Raw genomic sequence first — 20725 nt, forward strand, 5'->3', positions numbered from 1 at the left:
AAGTGTCCGTGCCAATCTAGACGCTCTTTTCTGCAAACGCTTTTAATGGAAAACTTTTCCGTTAAAAGCATTTGTAGAAAATCATGCCAGTCTAGACGTAGCCTACAAGTTTTATTTTAGGAATTTTTCAATTAGTATTCATGACATTACAAAAATAATTTTATTTGGTAAATATTAGTGAATCTTTTAAGAAGGGTTCTTGCAACAAATTTTTGACAGCCTTGAATTTTAGCTACCAACTCTTGCTGGTGGCTGCTCTTACAAATTTTCCTAAACCACTACATTAGCTTTAGAGAAACAAATAAATAAGCACATATTAAATGTTCAAATCATTATTTATTTATGTAGGTTTTTTCCTACCAATTCAATAATAAAAAGACTGTACAGTTGTATTTTGGTGCCCTGGCCTCCCCTGCCCTCCACGAATCACCCCCCAGGCGCTCTCAACACCATACACACAGACACCATGGCCACATACCCCAGGATCATCCCTCTTAACCGCAGTACCTAAGGCCAGCCCTGCTGCAGCCCCAACTGCCCTGGGCTGAAGCCTAGATCTGGAACCCTACGGCTGGGAGGGTTTGTGCTTAGAACCCCATCAAGTGGGAGGATGAGAGGGTCTGAAGCCTGGGATGGAGTTCCTGAAGCATGGACTCTGCTGCTAGAGCCCAAAGGCTGATGGAGGGGACCAAAGCTCACCTCCAGCTGAACTGTGGAGTTATGTAGCTGAAGAGGAAGGGGGGAGAGGAAGAGACAGAGGGGCTGAAACCCTCCTGTGGAGCACCTGGGCACTGCAGAGGGGCTTCTTTGTTCCCATCTCTGCCCAGAAGGCTGTCATGGCCACAGGAATACTCTCTGATGCCCACATATGGTCATTGTGGCCACATTTGAGAAACATTGCTAAGAGGCACTTCCATAGATACAGCACTACAGGTTGAACCTCTCTTAACCAGGACTCTGGTCCAGCACCATCCATGGTCTGAAAGGACCATGGATGTTCCAGGACCAGAGAGTCCCGTGGCAGGCTGGTGGCTGGGAGCACTGCACCAGGGCTGCTTCCCAGTGGTGACACCGGTTGGGTACTGGGGGGCAAGAGGCAGCAGGACTGCAGCCCAATAGCAGAGCTGCCGCCCAGCAGCAAAACTGCCTGTCAAGACCGGAAGGCAGTGGGGGTTGCCTGGTGGTGGTGATGAGAATCTGGCAGCAGGGCCGCCCAGCAGCACAACCAGGAGTCTAGCAGCCCTGCTGCTGCCATGGCACAGCAGCATAGAGGGACTAGGAGGCAGTGGGGCTGCCCTGTGGGGCCAGGAGTTTGACAGCGGGACTGCCTGGCAGCGGGGCCAGGAACCGGGGAGTGGGGCAGTTGTCCGGTGGCACAGTAAAAAGCCCAGCAGCCCCCCTGCTGGTCAGCAGAGATGCCCGGTGAGGTTGGAAGGCAGTGGGACTGCCCAGAGAGGCCTGGCGATGCAACTGGACCCCAGCAGGGGGGGGCTGCCCCGCAGAACCAGGAGCCCAGCAGCAGGGCTGTGCTTGTGTCAGCAGAGCTGCCATGCTGGAGCCGGGAGCCCTGTGCTGAGGGGCTGGCGACAGTGGAAAGGGGAGGTTGGCAGTGAGGCCATGGTTGGGGGAGAGGGGGAGGAGGGGGCAGAAATGACCTTCCCTGGTCCAGCAAAATCCCTCATCCGGGACCCATGAGGTTGCAAGTGTGCTGCATCAGAGAGGTACAACCTGTAACATTAAAAATTACAAGAATATTACTGCATTTCTCATCCTACAATATTATAAAGTGTAACTAACCTTTATTCTTGGGATACAAAGAACCCCTGAAATTAAAACTTCCAATCATCTCATAAAGAGGCTTTTTATAGTTAAAAAAGTAAAGAAATACAGAGTGAATCTACTGGGCACACTGCTCAGACATGAAAGCTCTTATTAAAAAGACATTTTGGCAATCATCTTATTCTTACTTTATTAAAAATACTCTGCAACTTTATAGTGCTTTTCATCCAAGGATTTAAAATCCTTTATGAATTAAGCTTCATAACATCTCTGCAATAATTATTCCAAATGGGAAAACTGACTTAAAAATTTTCAACGAGAGAGCTAAGTTCAGACTCCGATTTTTTTGCTGTACCTACTCAATTAAAGACCACAACTTTTAACAATTATGTTGTGCAACCCTGATTAAAATAAAAGGTTATCCATATAAAGGCACACACCTATCTGAAAGCAGAATTCAGTCCAGTAAAACTGAATATAATATAAAATGAAAGAATACTGCAAATGCCATTTCAAAATAACCTCCCCACAAACTACTCCATAGCATTTTAAATTTAGTGTTAATTTTTTTTTATTTCAGAATTAGCACAAGCCTATCAGAAGCTGAGAAATTGAATTTGATTCTAGTCAAATAAAAATATTGTCAGTTTGCAATTTTTTGTGACCGATTTAAGATTTACATGGCCAACTTCCACATCAAGTTCCTATTCCATCTGATCTGAAACAGCTGAGATACAAAACCCAGGAAAATCATAATTAATTAATAAGTATAAACCATAGCCAGTATTTCATGGTAAAACGTGCATGCCTAACAGTCATGACACATGCTCAAGTGATTATCTTCCCCAAACACAAGTTGTTTGGCAGTTTACCAATATGAATATTAAAACAAAAAAAAGATGCCTATCTGTCATTTCTAAGAGCCCTTAGCCCTGTCCACAATACAAGTTTTAACCATATTTGTAACCAGTTCTTGACATGCCTGGTTTGTATCTACACACCACTCAAACTGTGGCTTTACTGAAGTTGAAATGAAATCTTATGCTGTTGCAGCTCACTGCTTATAAGGTACAGATGTTTATTTTTAAGCATTTTAAAAATATTTTTATTTATTTATATTTTCTCCTTTGAAGAAATTGGGGAGGGGAAGGGACTAAGCAATAATTATTTACAGCAGAAATTAAGATTCAGAAAGTTAAAAGCTACCTAAATGATAGCCCTGCTCCAGTCTGCTAAAGCCAGACATACAACACATTTTAGATATAGTGATGTAGGATTCTAAATAAGTAATCAAGCAGCATTTTTCTGTTTATCAATTTATTTCAGTTAGTATTGCTGCAAATTTTTTTTCACCAGTTTGTGCATATATAGTGAAATCAAGGTTTACTGACATTTAATCCTAAAAATTTAATCCTTCAAAGCATAATTATTACCAGTGCTTGGAGCTCTAGTGCACAGTGGCTGCTATCATTTTTTACACTATGCTGTCTACTTCTGCTCAGAGTGGTCCTACATGACCTACAATGACTCAGAAGCTGGCACCATGTCTATGCTCTGACCGATACTTGTGGAGTTGCATCAGTGAGAGGTTTTAAGAAAAGTACCTGGGTAGACAAGGCCACAAAGGTTGACACGCTAGAGCTAAGGTTTTAGCTGCACCAGGGGAATCTCTGTGCTTTTCTGCATCAGCATAGCTCCAGTGTGGAAGCTATAGTATATGAAAGCACAGACACTTTTACCACTGTGTTGTCACGCTAACCCACTGCGTGTCCATACTACAGCTTCAACCGCAGCTACCAACAGTGCAAACTCTGCTTATAAATTAGCCTGGTGGGGGACACATGCTAAAAAGTATGGAAAATTTTGCAAAAGTATGCAGAAGGTCCAGAGAAGATCAACAAGAATGATTAAAGGTCTGAAGAACATAAGCTATGAGGGAAGACTGAAATAATTGGGCTTGTTTAGTTTAGAAAAGAGAAGATGGAGAGGGGACATGATAGTGGTTTTCAAGTATCCAAGAGTGTGTTACAAGAAGGAGGGAGAAAAATTATTCTCCTGGGCCTCTGTGGATAGGACAAGAAGCAATGAGCTTAAACTGCAGCAAGGGAGGTTTAGGTTGGACATTGGGAAAACTTCCTGTCAGGGTGGTTAAATACTGGAATAAATTGCTTAGGTAGGTTGTGGAATCTCCATCTCTGGAGATATTTAAGAGCAGGTTAGACAGACATCTATCAGAGATGGTCTAGAATGGTGCTTAATCCTGCCGCGAGAGCAGGGGACTGGACTCGATGACCTCTTGAGGTCCCTTCCGGTTCTAGTGTTCTATGATCCTATGAAATTCTCTTGTTACTGTTAACGTAGTGGTAACTGTTTACGTAGTGGTAACTGTTTATGATCAGGCTTCAAAATAAAGCGAAAATCAAACCAAACCGCTTTCACTAATACTGGTCCTACTTTTAGCCAGCATGACTGCACGTACTTACGTAATTACTGACATCCCATTCATTTGGATAGGCAGTTGCTTAGGATGAAGCTACAGATTTTTACATAGCAGAACATTATTTTGGATTACTCAGATAATTGAGATGCTTGCTACTTTTCTTCTAAAGGGCATGTCTTCATTATCTGCTGGATTGACGGGCAATGATTGATCCAGTGGGGGTTGATTTATCGTGTCAATGCAATAAATCAACCGAGCACTCTCCCATCAACTCTGATACTCTACAAAAATGAAAAGGATAGGCAGAGTCTACTGGAGAGCGTCATCTGTTGACTTAATGTTGTGAAGATACTATAGTAAGTGGACCTAAGTACATGGACCTAAAGTTGCACAACTTAGGTCCATGGCCCAAGGTAATATAAAAAAAGCCTTACAGTCATGCTTAACAGTAGCACCAGCTAGAGAGTGTTGAGATGCCAAACAGTGTCATCTGAGGAAAAGAATAGCTTTAGCTATTCGATGTTGTACACAGCACCAGAGCACTTCAGATTAATAAACTCAATTGATGACCCCTCTTTAATGCCCTTCCTTATATACTAAATATATCTTGAAACAACTTATTTTCTATTCTATGTGCTAAGCCCCCTGCAGAAGTCAGGCAACTTTGGGAACATAATTCCCTAAATGTCTATAGTAGTTGATGTGTGGGGTAAAACATAGCCCTGAGACGTCTGTATTGGGAAAAGCCTACAAAGGTTAATATGGATTTTACAAACAGATTCAAGATGAAGGCAAGTCACAATTTGAGCTGACAGTCCTTAAGAACAGCAACTTGCTGAGTATATTTTATTATAAAGGAAAATCAGTCCTTATGTTAAGAATCATTAAACACATGCGCTTAAACCTGTAACCAGAATAGCACTTAAAATACAGATAGTTTACCAGAATTTCACCTATAAGTGAAACAAATGGGCCACTATTATTGATTTAAAATGAATTCAAGAGCTTGGAAATGAAAAGTAAAAAAAAAAAAAAAAAAAAAAACAACACAACACACTAAAATTTTAACTATGTTAGTGAATAAAAATGGAAAATGTATTTTGAGGAGTGGGGAGACAATGAAAAGATAACATTGGGTTCCATTTTCAGGGCTTTGAAGAAGAAAACTCCAGAGCTTTTATCTCCGCAGAAGCAGAAGAGCAAGAAACAAATCCAATGGGGCATGCATCTAGTCCTGCTGTGAATACATTCCAATTTCAAAAGGTAGGTTGTACCAAAATATTATTCATTGTATTAGGCAAACATCTAAAATACAAAACTTGGCTCGGCAGGTTGGACAAGGCACTTGGCTTGATAGCCAGGTCTCTGGGTGCTCCTGATCCTGTCGGCTGGCAAACCATTTCCCCATGCAAGTCAGGCACCACATAGGACGACAGTAGCATTGTTGGCATTCTCCTTCATTTGGCTCTTGGCAATTTTTAACAAGCTTGATGTTTGCATTCATCTGCATACACCCTATACATGGCTCCAACTCCTACAGAAAAAGAAAAGATAAAAAAAAACCTGTATAACTAATTATTATTTATATTGCTCTTCAACAATGTATATGAAGCTACCTGAAATGTAATATCTGTTATGTATTCCCCTTGGCCCAAAAAGGAAGGAAGATATTTTGTGTGAATCCTGACTCCAATAAAGTTATTGAGTGTTTTTTTCAAGTTAGTTAGGATTTCACCCACTGGGAGTTTTCCAGCAAATTTTGTGCAACTGAAATGGACAGACTATCTGGGGTATTTATTCATAGTTAGTCATGTTAAGGATGCACCTTCAGGCCCCTGGGGGATGGAGCAGGCTGGAAGAACAGTTATCAATGATTTTATTAGAAATTATAATTTGCATTGCCATTGGGCTTTCCAGCCCATGTCCTCAAAATATTTACTTGGTCCAGCAGATAGGGCACTAAACTAGGAAAAAGTAGACCTAAGGTCTACTCTCAGCTCTTTTAACTATTAGTGTGGCTCTGGGCAAGTCACTTAACCATTTTGTGCCTAAATGGTCTTATCATATTTACCATATTTTGCATAGCACTTTAATCTATCAGTGAAAAGTGCCAAGTATTATTTACAATCAAATTAGCCTAATCCTCTCTCAACCCAGTAGTTGTACATTTCTGAGCCTGAAGGTTTATTATTGATACCCGATCTCTATGATTCCACACATGGCAATGTTACTATCATTTCTAAATTCTCAAGGTCAACCCCTAGTATTGACATCAAATGTGAATAAAACTCCTTATTATGATATTTCACATTCTCCCCAAAACTTCATCAGTGGCTTCGCTTGAGGCAAACAGCAGAAGAAACAGCCAGATTTATTTTACTAAATATTTACTGAACTATAAGATAACCAGTATACAAACACAGTAATGGTAGATTTGACTATGCCAGAAACAGCAACTGTCACATGATTAAAAACTCCCACCTGATTGCTGGGAACAGGGTGTATCTGGTTAATTTCCACCAACGATGTAAAGGTTTCCAGAAATAAGTCACTGAGACTTTGATGGATCACAACATTAGCTGCATTACGGATAGGAGCATGAAGTTTCTCTCGCAGTTCCCCATATTCTGTGGAGTTCAATCTGAGAAGAAAGGATGGAACAGAATGTTTTCCGCAAATCCATTAAGAAGAGAAAATTATCTTGTTTGCTACTTTAAAGCATAACATCAAAAAAGTGAATGCCTAGAAAAGTTGTGTAGTTTGGTGCAGTCTGGAACCTAGTCAGAATAAATACACTTTGGGCTTTTTAAAAAAACATAGCAGTAAAAAGAAAAAATGTTACTTTCCTTTTCTGCAGGTCAGCACAAACCCTGAATCCTAAACACATTCACTCCTTTTTAAAATTATTACGAATAGTTCGTATGGGACCATATTTTTGAAGCTGGCTTCCGGAGTTTAGTGCCCAACTTAACACACCTTTGGCTTGTTTCTTTGGAGATGTTGTGCAATTAACAGCTCCCTAACAATTTCAAATGGAGTTGCAGGTGTAGGACACTTTAGTAAATCCTGGTCAAGTTCAGTCATGTCGTAGTTCCAAAAACTGGGCCACCACAACCCTGAAGCCATGTCTGAAAATGTTGGGCCTATGCATTCATGAAAGGAGGCTAGTCTATTAATTCTGAAGAATGAAGCCATCCCTTTAGCTACAGGACAGATACTGATGTTGTTTTGAACACTGTCACTCCTCTGAATGCGTGGAAATCATTAGCCAAATACCTTGAAACAGAGTTCCTTTCAGTTGCTAAGCCAACTTTTCACAGAAGTAGCGTCCTCTGCAAGCACAGAGAATATTTTATTGTTTGATATTATTCACTCAAAGATAAGAAATCGACTGGGAGTTGAAAAAGATGGAAAATTCATATTTTTGTTTCAGTCTATGAATCAAAAAGACAATCAGAGTGCAGAAGATGAAAGCTCGATATTGATATATTTAGTGTTGTCAGAGATAATAAAATTTGAAAATTAAAAAAAAATGTATGGACAGGTGTCAGCTGGCCACTCAGGAGACTGCTGCAATTGCAATACCTTTTAAGATTTAGTTTAATAAAATGTAAGTCCTAAGGATGTTAAAATGTGTTTAATCAAGTAAATATGTAACCGTGGAAAATTTCAGCAATTACATGGTTAAACACGAGGGGAAAGGCAGCTCTCCAGAGAGCCTGCATGTAACCATGAAGGTTAATTGATTAGTCCACGCTCATCGGTTAACCGTGAATATGGTTACACTTTCACATCCCCATTGTGTTTGTGTGTGTGTGATTTAGTTCTTACCATTTCTAATGTACTGCTGTTATATCTGCAGCTGACACAGGTAATGAGTATTAACGTGCTATTTCCTAAATTAATAAAAATCAAGTGCACAAAGTATGCCCTCCTAGATGTTGTAAAATGCTGTACTGAGTTCTAAGTTAACATGTTTTAGTAATCAGTTTTGCACTATTAAGAAATGTCAGTGGGAAACTTGACTTAAATCAATCCAAACTTGTCCTGAGTTAGAAAATCACAATGAATGTGGCTTTTTTAAACCTGCTCTTCCCCCATTTTGAGAAAGCACAGTAATACAGCAATTTTGCTTTAGATTACCAGGCACACAGGACAAATTAGGATGTGAAAGGCAATTATTGCTGGATCTTTCTAGGAAATAGAAGCCTCTGACACAAAACCTCTACATTAGGAGAGTAATTTCAGGAGCATAATAAGAGCTTATTTGGACAGTGCAGTTAGTAGGGACACAACTAACTGCTTGGTTCTATCACAGCCAGAAGCAATAAAGAATATTCCTCCAAGAATTACTAGAAAAATCATCTTAGTCTTAGCCTTGAAAGATTTCTAACAGGTTGAAGTGGAAAACTCTTGTCTCTGGCTATATAGCCTCCAGTTTTTCAGCCTTTACAAATTAAGCTTAAAAACTGAAATAGGGCTGTCAATTGACCTGCATTAACACCTGCGATTAACGCAGGACAGGATTAATGCGTTAAAAAAAATTAATGCATTACTCTCAAGTGTTAATGCTGTGCTGCCTCTGAAGTGAAACTTTGCAACAGGGGAGCTGGGGATCAGCTGGAGTTCCAAGCTGATCCCCAGCTCTGCTTGCAAAGCCCCTTTGAAATGCTGCTCTGGCGCCTTAAAGGGGTAGCGCTGCATGGAGCCCGGGGTCAGTTGGGGACTCCAGCTGACCCAGAGCTCTGCCTTGCACTTCCCTTTTGAAATGCCACGGCTTTTGAACTCCAGCTGATCCCAGCACTGCTCTGTTGAAATGCCACGGCGGCATTTCAAAGGGAAGTTGCACGCAATTATTCACGTGATTAAATTTTTTAATCACTTGACAGCTCTAATCTGAAAACAACACATCTTGTTTTGACTACATTCTCTCTGCAGTATACTGAGAACCATTTTGATAGGTAAGTTAGCCTATGGCATGGTACAATTAAGTCTGCCTCAGCAGAGCAGGGTGGACTAACGGGCCTCCTAATGTTGAGATCCCTTCTAGCAAGACGTTTCTATGATATTTTAATTTAGGGCTGCAATCAGACTGAATACTACTGGATTAAAGTTACAATATGAAGGAGTCTCCAAAAATTAAAAAAAAAATATAAAAGGCACAGGTCCTGAAGATTGTACCTAGGAGATACTTTGAATGAGACATTCCTGGGATAATATGCTTATTTGTAATGTGACGGCTAGTGTGCAGGTCACCATTGACCATGGCTGAATGGAAACATATCTACTCAAGTTCCTGTGATGTTGTCTTCTAGGGATGTGAGTAGTCGAGTACTCTACTACCCAAGAAACTTAGGCCAGTGATGGGCAATAATTTTGATCATGAGCCACTTCAGAAATTTTTGAAGTGGCCCCACCACCTCTGGAAGGGGCAGGGCATTGGACGGAAGGGGCGGGGTCAGGACACTTCTGTGCTTCTACACCCACAAACCTTGATTGGTCTGGGGGTGTGGTAGTGCACAAAGTCTTTGCCCCTCACCCCCACCCAAGAGAACCACTAGATCAGTGGTCCCCAACCTTTTCAGGTTGTCGGGAGCCAGGGGGCGTGGCCGTTCGCCAGGGGTCGGGGATACTTGCCCGCCCGGGGCCGGGGCCCCCCCCATAGCCACGCGCCCGGGGCCGGCGCCCCCCCCGTAAGCGCCGCGCGCCCGGGGCCGGCGCTCCCCCCGTAAGCGCCGCGCGCCTGGGGGCAGGGCCAAGGCCGGGGCCGGCGCCGGGGCCAGGGCACGCACGGCGCCCCCACCCAAGAGAACCACTAGATCAGTGGTCCCCAACCTTTTCAGGTTGTCGGGCGCCAGGGGGCGTGGCCGTTCGCCCGCTGGGCACCAGGGGGCGGGGACACTTGCCCGCCCGGGGCCGGGGCCCCCCCCATAGCCATGCGCCCGGGGCCGGCGCCCCCCCCGTAAGCGCCGCGCTCCCGGGGCCGGCGCTTCCCCCGTAAGCGCCGCGCGCCCGGGGGCGGGGCCAAGGCCGGCGCCGGAGCCAGGGTCAGGGCACGCACGGCGCCCCCGGGGGCGGGGCCAAGGCCGGCGCCGGAGCCGGCAAGGGCACGCGAAGTGCCCCCGGGGGCGGGGCCAAGGCCGGGGGCGGCGCCGGGGCACGCGCGGCGCACCCGGGTTGGGGACCACGGCACTATATGTTCTGAACAGCTGGCGATTCCCTCTAGGTACCTGTGCCCTGGGTGGAGACTTTGCGTGCTCCCTCTGCTGCCCCCAGGTCAAACAAGGCCTGGGGAAGGGGAGCACATGAAGTTTCTTGCTCCCTGTCCTGAAAGGAAGCGCTGTGCTTAGAGTCAACCGCCAGCTGACCAGCAGTTGGTGGTTGACTGAGTGCTGAGCCCCTTGTAGGGCAGGGGAAAACTTCATGTGCTTTCCTCTGCTCCCAGACCCTGATTGGCCTGGGAGCAGTGGGAGCGGCAGAGCCGCCACAGGCCAGATCCACTCGCTTGGTGGGCCAGATCAGGCCCGTGGAAGCCCCTTTGCCCACCCTGATCTAGTTCCTACATAAACAGTGACTTGTAAAACAGAAACAGCAAAACAGAGGCACAATTTAGGAAACAAAATAGATAGTGGTTGGTCCACTATAGTCCAGATTTCCATCATCCAGCAACATAGAATCATAGAATACTAGGACTGAAAGGAACCTCGAGAGGTCATCAAGTCCAGTCCCCTGCCCTCATGGCAGGACCAAATACTGTCTAGACCATCCTTGATAGACATTTATCTAACTTGCTCTTAAATATCTCCAGAGATGGAGATTCCACAACCTCCCTGGGCAATTTATTCCAGTGTTTGACTACCCTGACAGTTAGGAACATTTTCCCTAATGTCCAACCTAAACCTCCCTTGCTGCAGTTTAAGTCCATTGCTTCTTGTTCTACCCACAGAGGCCAAGATGAACAAGTTTTCTCCCTCCTCCTTATGACACCCTTTTAGATACCTGAAAACTGCTATCATGTCCCCCCTCAATCTTCTCTTTTCTAAACTAAACAAACCCAATTCCTTCAGCCTTCTCTCATAGGTCATGGTCTTTAGACCTTTAATCATTCTTGTTGCTCTTCTCTGGACCCTCTCCAATTTCTCTATATTTTTCTTGAAATGTGGTGCCCAGAACTGGACACAATACTCCAACTGAGGCCTAACCAGTGCACAGTAGAGCGGAAGAATGACTTCTTGTGTCTTGCTCACAACACACCTTTTAATGCATCCCAGAATCATGTTTGCTTTCTTTGCAACAGCATCACATTGCTGACTCATATTCAGCTTGTGGTCCACTATGACCCCTAGATCACTTTCTGCCGTACTCCTTCCTAGACAGTCACTTCCCATTCTGTATGTATGAAACTGATTGTTCCTTCCTAAGTGGAGCACTTTGCATTTCTCTTTATTAAACTTCATCCTATTTACCCCAGACCATTTCTCCAATTTGTCCAGGTCATTTTCAATTATGACCCTATCCTCCAGTTGCAACCCGTCCCAGCTTGGTATCATCTGCAAACATAATAAGCATACTTTCTATGCCACTATCTAAATCGTTGATGAAGATATTGAACAGAGCCGGTCCCAAAACAGACCCCACTTGTTATGCCTTTCCAGCAGGATTGTGAACCATTAATAACTACTCTCTGAGTATGGTTATCCAGCCAGTTATGCACCCACCTTATAGTAGCCCCATCTAAGTTGTATTTGCCTAGTTTATTGATAAGAATATCATGCGAGACCGTATCAAATGCCTTACTAAAGTCTAAGTATACCACATCCACCGCTTCCCCCTTATCCACAAGACTCGTTATCCTATCAAAGAAAGGTATCAGATTGGTTTGACATGATTTGTTCTTTACAAATCCATGCTGGCTGTTCCCTATCACCTTGCCACTTTCCAAGTGTTTACAGATGATTTCCTTAATTACTTGCTTTATCATCTTCCCTGGCACAGAAGTTAAACTAACTTGTCTGTAGTTTCCTGTGTTGTTCTTATTTCCCTTTTTATAGATGGGCACTATATTTGCCCTTTTCCAGTCCTCTGGAATCTCTCCCGTCTCCCATGATTTTCCAAAGACGATAGCTAGACATCTGTAATCTGGCATCCCCGTGCTAAGGATTCACGGGTAGAGCTCTACAAATGCTCACATATCTGCTTTATATTCACTGATGTGGATATCCACAGCTCATTTTTTGCAATACAGATGCGGATTGTATCTAGAACCCTGCAAATTTGTGGCTATTCTTAGCTCATTTTTACAGATATAAATTTTGTATCCATGCAGGGTTCTACTCACATGGAAAAGCTAGGCCCTGTGCTTAGCAACTCCTCTCCTACCCTCCCAGAGTGCCACAAATAGCTCATATACGGTGTTCCAGCTCAGGAAGGGAGGGGAAGGAATAAGGAAGGGGATGCTGGGAGAAGAGGAAGGATGTCTGCAAAACCATATTGGCTGGGAGCCAGGAGCACAGCCTGGAGGTCACAGGTCGGAGGACTGTGCTCCCGGCCTCCAGCTGTGGGACTCTGCAGCCATCCTGCCTCTTCTCCAGAGTACCTCCCCCTGCCGAGTCCCTGCTCGGTCAATACCACCCTTCTGCTGCTACTGCTGGAGGAGAGCTCTGCAGCTGGTGGCAGCAGAGGGGCTGGTACTGACCTCCCCTGGTCCAGGACCGATCAGGTCCTGAGGATACTGAACCAGAGAGGTACAAACTACTTACAATCCGGATGACATAAGAATGGCCATGCTAGGTCAGACCAATGGTCCATCTATGTTGGAACTGAAAGTTTTATTCTTTTTATATTTGTATTTTAGGTTTAGTAATGTAAGGTAATCTATAAATTATATTTAATATTGTAGTAAATTAAATTCTTTAGTTAAGTATATATCTCCTATATTTCCTTGTTCTAAAGTTTAGTAAGTAAAGAGACAGGATCTCATATTGTGTCTATGTTAATGAGATTAGAAATATTGAAGGCCTGGGCCTTCGATGTGAATTGTTTTGATTTTGCTTAAAATAAAACACTGCTGTTTACCTTTGAAGGATTCTGTGAGAAAGACTGTTTGTATGAATGAGATACAGTATGAAGGTCATCGTTAGAGCCAGATGGTCAAGAGAGAAGGGGGAGAATGTGGGGTGAAGACAGACTGTGAAGAAACATATCGGCATCAGAAAAACGATGAGTGCGTACCCACGGTTAAGAATTTGATCAGATTGGCAGAACTGACTGCTCTAAAGGTGAAGCGGGGGCACCCCAGAAAACAACTGATTAAATCCAGGACAGGATGAGCCTTTCGAGATGTTTTGGGAATGAATATCAACATCAAATGATAACAGTCACCGGTCACAAACTGACAGTGAAATCCATAGAGGAGAGGATTATAAAAGCAGAGTGCCTTGCTATGGGACTTTGGGTTCGTTCTTGCCACCAACTCCAGAAGAGCATCGGATCGATCAACCAAGGCCCTGCTCTCCCTCTGTGTTCAATCTAACTGGCCACTAGACTGATACAGAATCTGGACTGGCAACTATGACATCGTCTGGTGGGACTGTGTATGAATGATGTTTGTGTGTGAGAGTGATTGAAAAGCATATGCAACAGTTGTATTCTCAATAAATGTGGTGTACTGCCTTTTCCCCTATAAAATATCCTGTGTGCTTCGTTTAAGCAAATAACATCTATCTCAGGATACTGCCTTCTGGCAATGGCCAATGCCAGGTGCTTTAGAGGGAATGAACAGAACTGGAAGAGGCAACTGCTGTGGAGTGACAATACAGGGCAGGTCGCAGCACTGGCCACATGATCTCCACCCCCCCAAGACTCCTCCCTGAGCCACTCCTTGCCCCGGGGAGGGCAGCCAATCGACTCTGCACCCCAGGCCTCGCCATTGCTCCAATGCTTCCCGCAAGCCCACTTCCCTGAGTGGCTAGTGGGGGTTTAGTGCCAGCAGCAGGGGTTGGACTCCCCCCCCCCAAAACTCACTGGCAACCGCAAGGGGGAAGCGGAGCAAAGTGACCAGGAGCCGAGGGAAGTGGAGCAGGCTAGAGCCATTTCGCCTGGCTTCCCCTGCACTCGCAGGCAGCAGCGGAGTTGGGGTGGGGGAAAAGTCCTGACCTCTGCTGCAGGTGCCAGACTCTCGCTAGTCCCCCCAGTCCACTCAGAAGTTCTGGCCCCTTGCTCCTCCTGCTCACAGTGTTTGAGGGGCATGTGCCCCCTCATTTTCCCCACAGAGTGCCCTTCAAGAACAAGTAATCATCAAGTGACCCCTCCCCCATCCCCTTATCCAGCTTCTCACAGAGGCTAGGGACACCATCCCTGCCCATCGTGGCTAACAGTCACTGATGGACCTATCTTCCATGAACTTATCACAGTTCTAACTGAGCAAATTCTCCCTTGTCCCTCATCTCCATCCTTCCTTGAACATATATTTCCTCTGTGTTTACAGTGCTAGAAATAACTTTTTCTAGAGATGGCAAAGGGAAGGTGTCAACACCTTAAAAGTTTCGGGATCTGTAACAGCAGCAGACATGCCACATATGATGCTTCCCCAACCACCATTAAATGGCATATACTATACATGGAATAACATAGCAATTTGTTTTACCGGATGTCAAAAGCTTTCACGTAAGGATTAATACTGGCAACACGGATGGTGAGGAATTGCACAGGCACGTTTGAATCAGGTGAGAGTTCATGTTGTCTGGAATCTGTCACTGTAAGATGAATGTCCTGCTGTTGGGCAACATGTAAACGGTATGTTGTCACTTTAATCACCCAGGTGTCCGTGACAATCACCCTTGCTCCTGGTGCTCCCGTAGCAAACTTGTCAATCCTTCTAAATTCTGTATTAATGGAAGAAGCCACTGCTCGCCAACCTGACTGTGGAAGAGCATGAAAGGCAAGTGTCCGAGCTAAAGGATGGTTATTCCAGCTGTTCCGTGACCAGTAATATGCCAGGATACCAGTGACTGTTGGAGCAAGAACAGCCAGCAAGAAGAATATTTTCCAGCCTTCTGGGGCCTGGTAAAAATAAAAAAGCTGTTTCTTGGGTGTTGCAAAGCACATGCCAATGTAATAACCTGCAAAGAAAAATATCTGCTTTCAGTATACAATAAAATATACGTACTTATACACATCAATTGATCTTATAGTTCATCAGGCAGGTTTTGTCTAGGTGTCTTGTTTTATTTTAAATTGGTGACTCCAGTTCCAACCTTCCTAACCCGAGTCTTTAAAAGACATTTATTTTTTATCATAATTATACAGTTAGTAAAGGGAAGTCGTTGCAGTTTGCTGAATAAATCAAATGGATTTATATAATGGATAGTCAAACATAGCCAACTGGCAGGTATCAGGAGTAAAATTCAAGTTTATATAATACCCATGCCCCAGATATGGAATTAACCCCATTATTCAAAATTTTACAGCTTGGTTTTTTTTTTACTCTTTAGTGCTGTTGATTGATGCAAGTTTCATAATTCACATGCAGATTTCTTACCTGTGAGCTACAAGATTTCTCCTCCCACAACAGCTTACTTTATTTAATACTAAATGCCAAGTATAACTTATATCAGAGGGGTAGCTATGTTAGCCTGAATCTGCATAAACAACGAGAAGTCCTGTGGCATCCAGTCAGATGAATCAGAGACTTCCAATTGTAGGTAAGTGATTATTATGTTATTGGAAATGGCACCAAGTAACCCAGAAATTCCAGTGCAAGTTAGGCAACTAAATAACTTTGAGAACAACGAAAAGTCCCGTGGCACCTTATAGACTAACAGATTTATTGGAGCATAAGTTTTGGTGGGCAAAGACCCACTTCGTCAGAATCATGTAGTGGAAATTCCAGAGGCAGGTATAAATATACAGGCACATGAAAAGAAGGAAATACCAATCAAAAGGCCAGAGATAACCAGGTCAATTAAGTCAGGAAGAATGTGGCCCATTTCTAGCAGCTGATGTGGAGGTGTGAACACCAAGAAAGGTGAAACTGCTTTTGTATATGGCTAGCTATTCACAGTCTTTGTTCAATATCAATTGATAGTGTCAAATATCAATTGATAGTGTCAAATTTGTAAATGAATTGTAGCTCTGCAGTTTCTCTTTGGAGTCTGTTTTTGAAATTGTTTTGTTCCAGGATGCTACTGTGTGTGTCTAGGGAGATTGAAGTGTTCTTCTACAGGTTTTTGTATGTTACCATTCCTGATAACTAATTTGTGTCCGTTTATTCTTTTCCATAGGGACTGCCCGGTTTGGCCAATGTATATAGCAGAGGGGCATTGCTGGCACACGATGGCATATATTACATTGGCAGATGTGCAGGTGAATGAGCCCATGATGGTGTAGCTGATGGGGTTAGGTCCTGTGATGGTGTCGCTGGTATAGCTATGTGGGCAGAACTGGCACCGAGGTTTGTTGCAGGAATTGGTTGCTGAGCTAGAGTTACTGTGGTATAGTGTATAGTTACTGGTGAGAATTTGCTTCAGGTTGGTGGGCTGTCTGTAGACAAGGACTGGCCTGTCTCCCAAGGTCTGTGAGAGTGAGGGATCATTGTCCAGGATGGGTTGCAGATCACTGATGATGCATTGAAGAGGTTTTAGCTGGGGACTGTAGGTGATGACCAGTGGTGTTCTGTTATTTTCTTTGTTGGGCCTGTTTTGTAGCAGGAGGCTTCTGGGTACACGTTTGGCTCTGTCAATCTGTTTCCTCACTTCCTTGGGCGGGTACTGTAGTTTTAAGAATGCTTGGTGAAGGTCTTGTAGGTGTTTGTCTCTGTTTGAAAGGTTGGAGCAAATGAGGTTGTACCTTAGTGCTTGGCTGTAGACAATGGATCTTGTGGTGTGTGCAGGATGGAAGCTGGAGGTATGTAGGTAAGAATAGTGGTCAGTAGGTTTTCGGTATAGCGTGGTGTTTATGTGACCATCACTTATTCACACTGTAGTATCGAGGAAGTAGATCTCTTATGTAAACTTGCTCAGGCTGAGGTTGATGATGGGGTGAAAACTGTTGAAATCACGGTAGAATTTTTCCAGCACCTCCTTCCCATGGGTCCAGATAATGAAGTTGCCATCAATGTAGCATAAGTAGAGGAGGGGCGCTAGTGGATGAGAGCTGAGAAAGCATTGTTCCATGTCAGCCATAACAATGTTGACATATTGTGGGGCCATGCGGGTGCCCATAGCGGTGCCACTGGTTCGAAGGTATAAATTGTCCCCAAATCTGAAATAGTTGTGGGATACTCCCTACAGAAGCACAGGAACAAATCTACACAGACATACCCATAGAGCCCCAACCAGAGTTATTCTATCTATTACCCAAGGGTATTTCTACACTACCACCCTAGTTCGAACTAGGGTGGTTAATGTAGTCATACGGAGTTGCAAATGAAGCCTGGAATTTGAATTTCCCGGGCTTCATTTGCATTAAGCCGGGCGCCGCCATTTTTAAATGTCCGCTAGTGCGAACTCCGTGCCGCGCGGCTACACGCGGCACAGACTAGGTAGTTCGGACTAGGCTTCCTAGTCCGAACTACCGTTACTCCTCGTGTAGCTGCGCGGCACGGAGTCCGCACTAGCAGACATTTAAAAATGGCGGCGCCCGGCTTTATGCAAATGAAGCCCGGGAAATTCAAATCCCGGGCTTCATTTGCAACTCCGTATGACTACATTAACCACCCAAGTTCGAACTAGGGTGGTAGTGTAGACATACCCCAAGATACATAAACCTGGAAATCCTGGATGCCCCATCATCTCAGGCATTGATACTCTTACTGCAGGACTGTCTGTCACCAGCACTCCCAGCTATCTTTGAGACACCACTGACTTCCTAAGAAAATTACAATGCATTGGTGATCTTGCAGAAAACACCATCCTAACCACCATGGATATAGAGGCTCTCTATACCAACATCCCACATGTAGATGGAATACAAGCTGTCAGGAACAATATCCCTGATGATGCCATGGCACAACTGGTAGCTGAGCTCTCTGACTTTATCCTCACCCACAACTAGCAGTAGCAGATTTAAAAGTAACCATCCTGCAACAAAAAAACCCTTCAAAATCAGACTCCAAAGAGAAACTGCAGAACTACAATTCATTTGCAAATTTGACACTTATCAGTTTATAATGAACAAAGACTGTGAATGGCTAGCCAACTACAAAAACAGTTTCTCTCCTTTTGGTGTTCACACCTTCACATCAGCTGCTAGAAGTGGACCACATCCTCCCTGACTGAATTGATCTGTGGTCTGGTAGCACTTTATAGACTAACAAAACATGTAGATGGTATCATGAGCTTTCGTGGGCACAGCCCACTCCTTCAGATATCCGGAGTTATGAGTTGGGGATATAAAATATGGAAATAAATATGATACCTTCTACATGTTTTGTTAATCTGTTAGTCTATAAAGTGCTATCTCAGCTACCCCCTGAAGCTCTTGAACTGACCTGGTTATCTCTGGCCTTCCTTTTGATTGGTAGTCCCTTCTTTTCATGTGTCTGTATATTTATACCTGCCTCTGGAATTTCCACTACATGCATCTGATGAAGTGGGTCTTTGCCCACCAAAGCTTATGCTCCAATAAATCTGTTAGTCTATAAGGTGCCACGGGACTTCTCGTTATTTAAGTATAACTTATGTTCACTTACACTGCCTTATTAGAATGGCATAATGACGCAGAGCACCATGATCAGGGTGAATGCAAGACTGTGTTCATTTCTTGTTTACACAGAATTTTACTTCCCTACAACATGCACTCTAGAGGCCACTCTCAATAGCAGCTCGAATAATTCATATCTAACACTCCAAGCAGAACCTTGCTATTTGCACCATTTGCTGGAAAACCCATTACTGACTGTCAAATTCTGCAAATTATGAAGTAAACAGTCAGTTAGAAGGTAAGAAGATGCTGCACTTCACTGTATTTTTCCCATTGATATTTTATTTATACTATACTATAATGTCTGAGTCAATCCTGGAATAGTGATTTTTTTATAAAGCAATGAATTCTTAGTAATAGCAGATCTGATTAAGGCATTGTGATGTTAGATCTCCTCTCCTAGGCAGGGCAAGACCATCATTATTTTAGTATAGATTAATGAAGTTCTTATGCATATGAAGGAACTGTTTTCCCTCACAGGTATCTCTGTTGAGTTTGTGGATTTGCTAAAGAGACAGAATCATGCAAAGAGACCAAAGCTATGGACAAGACAAGCTCTCAACCTTCAATATCTGGTTCTTGCCTTCCTTCAGAACATACCCACCCACGCACACAGGTCAAGGGAACATTTTTCAAACTCCGTGAAGACAAGGCTGCATTCACCAAAGGGAGGATGCTCGCCCAATGCTACAGTCCCATGTCTATTCTCCCTCAGCACCTCCAAAGCCTTCCCTCCACACAGCTCTCCTGGTCAGTCTCCCCCCTCCCTACAGCCCGTGGCTACTCTCCCCGCAGCCCCGCCTCACCGAGCGGCAGCAGGCTGTGGGCCAGCATGGTGCCGGTGCTCCTCCGCAGGTGGTAGTGGACAAAGGCCACGTCCTCGCTGCCCAGCCAGCCGGCCAGCAGGTTCTGCACGGTGAGCCCGGCCGAGCGGAACTCGTTGGGGGTGAACACGAAGCAGACGGCGAACACCAAGTAGGCCAGAGTGAAGGTCGCGGCGGGGCTCTCCATGGCTCCCCCCTCCTAGCCCGCTCGGCCCCGCCGCCGCGCTGTTGCCTGGGACAGGAAGTTTGTGCCGCGAACCCGGCTTCCCAGGACCGGAATGCTCTACGTGGCCTCCGCCCAGCGGTCCCACCCGGGTAACCCGGGGGCGGGGAAGCTCCAGCGGGCTGCAAAGCAAGGAGACGCCTGGAGAAGCTGCGCGCTCTAGCTCGCCCCGCCAGCATCAGAGACCCCTCTGGGCCGCAGAGCCAGCGTCCCCGCTCCTTAACCGGAGTCTCGGCTTTCCTGCAACACTACAGTTTCCAGCTGGTGGGGCGATAGCAAGCAACTCTCGAGCGAGAGTTATTCAGAGACCGCCCGCCGGAGGTGCCCTGAGCTGGGCTTGGAGGTCCCCAAACCTCATTACCGCAGGGCCTTGTTTTTTAAGAAGAGCTGTGGCCACTTCACACGAGGGGGCTGTCCTGACCCGGTTGAGAGCGGGTGCAAGCTCCCCTATTACTCCAGGCCACTGTGTCTGGCGGAGTTAGTTTCTGTACTGAGAAGCCAGGATGATGCTCTGGTCACACGCGGGGATGTTAAATCTCGTTTTATTGGTTAAACACAACACCGCTGCTACATTTAACCATGTAAAGAGGGCAAGGGGGGAACGCTCCAGCAGGGATAGAGCGCCCCCACCCCCGCCTGCTGGGGTCAGGACAGAGTGGCCCCTGATACAGGCAGGGGCTGCTCCAGGTCCTAGGCGAGGGCTGCCACCATGGCTCCCAGCCCCTGCCAGGCTGGGACACTGGGAGCGGGGGAGGGGGA

The 20725-nt window shown here is 44.8% G+C and overlaps 1 protein-coding gene across 1 annotated transcript; it reads right to left on the bottom strand.

The window, feature by feature from the left end:
- Positions 1 to 316: 316 nt before the first annotated feature.
- TMEM129 (transmembrane protein 129, E3 ubiquitin ligase) lies at positions 317 to 20400 on the bottom strand. The gene is made up of 4 exons (XM_075930902.2): positions 19726 to 20400; positions 14865 to 15339; positions 6701 to 6860; positions 317 to 5753 (listed from the first exon to the last, which is right to left on the bottom strand). The coding sequence occupies exons 1-4, from the start codon at positions 19928 to 19930 to the stop codon at positions 5505 to 5507; spliced, it is 1089 nt and encodes a 362-aa protein (XP_075787017.1). The 5' UTR covers positions 19931 to 20400; the 3' UTR covers positions 317 to 5504.
- Positions 20401 to 20725: the final 325 nt, after the last annotated feature.

This window comes from Pelodiscus sinensis, chromosome 4 (assembly GCF_052426305.1).
Source record: "Pelodiscus sinensis isolate ZL-2025 chromosome 4, ASM5242630v1, whole genome shotgun sequence".
Classification (NCBI taxonomy): Eukaryota; Metazoa; Chordata; order Testudines; family Trionychidae; genus Pelodiscus; species Pelodiscus sinensis.

Coding starts and splice junctions, on each gene's coding strand:
- TMEM129 (XM_075930902.2), bottom strand. CDS start 19,930: ATGGAGAGCCCCGCCGCGACCTTCACTCTGGCCTACTTGGTGTTCGCC. Junction 15,340..19,725: donor CCACAGCCTGCTGCCGCTCG/GTGAGGCGGGGC, acceptor TTTTCTTTGCAG/GTTATTACATTGGCATGTGC. Junction 5,754..6,700: donor ACCCTGTTCCCAGCAATCAG/GTGGGAGTTTTT, acceptor CTTTTTCTGTAG/GAGTTGGAGCCATGTATAGG.